The sequence below is a fragment of the Pteronotus mesoamericanus genome, unplaced genomic scaffold (genome assembly GCF_021234165.1).
Source record: "Pteronotus mesoamericanus isolate MK-2021 breed Mesoamerican mustached bat unplaced genomic scaffold, CSHL_Meso_final contig_164, whole genome shotgun sequence".
Lineage (NCBI taxonomy): Eukaryota > Metazoa > Chordata > Mammalia > Chiroptera > Mormoopidae > Pteronotus > Pteronotus mesoamericanus.
The window spans coordinates 1,609,495-1,612,145 of NW_026555065.1; the positions used below are offsets into that span (position 1 = coordinate 1,609,495).

The 2,651-nt window shown below is 36.7% G+C and overlaps 1 protein-coding gene across 1 annotated transcript; it reads left to right on the top strand.

Annotated features, from left to right (window-relative positions):
* Positions 1 to 953: 953 nt before the first annotated feature.
* LOC129063277 (nucleoporin NUP35-like) lies at positions 954 to 1,973 on the top strand. The gene has a single exon (XM_054564242.1). The coding sequence runs from the start codon at positions 1,134 to 1,136 to the stop codon at positions 1,884 to 1,886; it is 753 nt and encodes a 250-aa protein (XP_054420217.1). The 5' UTR covers positions 954 to 1,133; the 3' UTR covers positions 1,887 to 1,973.
* The last annotated feature ends 678 nt before the right edge of the window (positions 1,974 to 2,651 follow it).

Here is a 2,651-nt window from a genome sequence, read left to right on the forward strand (position 1 = left end):
AGCTTCTTGTCAACATTTTTGCTTTGTTTAGGTGAGAACATACATACCAATGAATTCTTTAAAAGTATATTTGTAAGTGTGTATTAAAATGAATTTTAATAAGCACATGAAAAGATGTTCAACATCATTAGTTATCAGGGAAATGCAATTCAAAACCACAATGAGAGATCACTTCACACTCACTAGAATCGCTATAATAAAAAAGAGATAATAATAAGTATTGGTGAGGATGTGGAGAAATTGGAACCCTCATACATTGCTGATGAGAATGTAAAACGGTATAGCCACTTTGGAAAATAGTTTGGCAATTTCTCAAAATGTTGAATATAGAGTTTTGAGGTTTCTTTCAGGAATGATAAAATGTTCTGAAATTACTGGTGATGGTTGGGCAACTGTTTAAATATACCAAAAATATTCCATTGTGCAGTTGGAAAAGGTGAATTTTATGGTGTATGAATTATATTCTAATAAAGCTGTTATAAAAATGAGTGTTGCAAAGAAATATTATTCAGGCTTAAAAATGAAAGGAAATTCTGACATGTTACAACATGGATGAATATTAAAGGATTATGCTAAGTGAAAGAAGGCAGTCACAAAAGCACATATATTGTATGGTTCCCCTTATATGAGCTACTTAGAGTAGTCAAATTCAAACAGACAGGAAGTAAAGTGATGGTCAGTAGGAGCCGGGGGAGGAGGGAATGCAGACTTACTGTTTAATGGGGGAGAGGAAAAAGTTCTGGTGACAGACAGTGGTGATAGTTGGACAATGTGAATGTACTTATTGCCACAGAACTGTGCATTTTAAAATGGTAAACTTTATTTTTTGCACATTTTCCCACAATAAAAGGATGATTGTTAACCGATGGAATATGCAACTTTCAAATCAGTAGAAGAAAAAGCTGAGGAAAATCGGGAGGGTCCGGAGCTAAGTATAGTTGCCACCACGATGGCAGCCTTTGCTGTGGAACCCTAGGCGCCCACATTGGGATCTGAACCAATGATGCTGGGTTCTCCCACATCTCCAAAACCAGAGGTTAATGCCCAGTTCTTACCTGGATTTTTAATGGGGGATTTGCCAGCTCCAGTGACCCCCACAACCTCGATCACTTAGTGGTCCTTCAGTAGGAGTAATGGAAATGAGATCACCTTTACTTGCAGGTGGGTCACCACCACAACCAGTTGTACCAGCTCATAAAGATAAAAGTGGAGCTCCACCAGTTAGAAGTATATATGATGACCTTTCCAGCCCAGGGCTTGGATCAACACCTTTAACTTCAAGAAGACACCCAAACATGTCAGTAATGCAGAGTCCTCTTGTTGGAGTTGTCACAACTACTCCTGGAACAGGGCAAAGTATGTTTAGTCCAGCAAACATTGGTCAGCCACGAAAGACAACATTATTTCCTGCCCAGTTGGATCCTTTTTATACTCAAGGAGATTCTCTGACTTCTGAAGATCACCTTGATGACACATGGGTAACTGTGTTCGGGTTTCCTCAAGCATCTGCTTCCTATATATTATTACAATTTGCACAAAATGGGAATATCTTAAAACATGTGATGTCTAACACAGGAAATTGGATGCATATCCGTTATCAATCCAAACTGCAGGCCCGGAAAGCCTTAAGCAAAGATGGGAGGATTTTTGGAGAGTCCATCATGATTGGTGTAAAACCATGTATAAATAAAAGTGTTATGGAAAACAGTGACAGGTGTGCTTTGTCGTCTTCATCTCTAGCCTTTACACCACCAATCAAAACCTTAGGTACACAAACGCAACCTGGAAGTACTCCTAGGATATCTACCATGAGACCTCTTGCTACAGCATACAAAGCTTCTACTAGTGACTATCAGGTCATTTCTGACAGACAGACACCAAAATAAGATGAAAGTCTTGTATCCAAAGCAATGGAGTACATGTTTGGCTGGTAGTATAGTAAGAGCTAAGAACTCAATCAACTGCAAAGGAGGAGGCTGCTACATTAAAACAGCAGAGCACTGCCGGGAGGCCTTCGGTTAGTTATATAACCACTCTTGGCAGTATTGGATAGCTATCTCCTACTTCTTTTTGAAGACTTTTTCTTTAATGATACAGTATATTTGTAGCTCGCACTTTAAAAGATGCTTGAGATTGTTTTAAAGAAACAAAAAATCCCTTTAGGATTTTGTGCTTTCTATGGTAATGCATGCTTAAGCACAAAAAACTCAACATTGATAATTGTAAATTATATAATTGAGTTTGCAGTGAAGCTTTGTAGTCTTCCTGAATTGATGGGGTGAATTTCATGAAAGGTAATTGTCCAGCTACTTCTAACAAAACACAAACATAATAGTTAACAATTTGAATTATGGCCTTTTAATTTAGGTAGTATTTAATATTTTAATTATCCTTGTTTGTGCATGTCTTTTCGTGGATTGTCATCTTTCAGTATACTTAAAACCAAAACAGTTTTTTAAAAAACCTACTAAAGTTCTTGATAATAAACTTTGCCAATTATAAGTAAAAAAAAAAAAAAAGTTGAATAGATAAAAGTTAATGTTTCCAAAAAAATCCAAGAGAGTGGGGGAAAAAAATATAGGAAACTCAGAGTAAGCATGGAAATGGAGAATACAAATAAAGTGGTTAGGAATAAGTGAAAGAATATCAAT

What these genes read in the sequence shown, in the direction of transcription:
- LOC129063277 (XM_054564242.1), top strand. Translation starts at nt 1,134, where the DNA reads ATGGAAATGAGATCACCTTTACTTGCAGGTGGGTCACCACCACAACCA.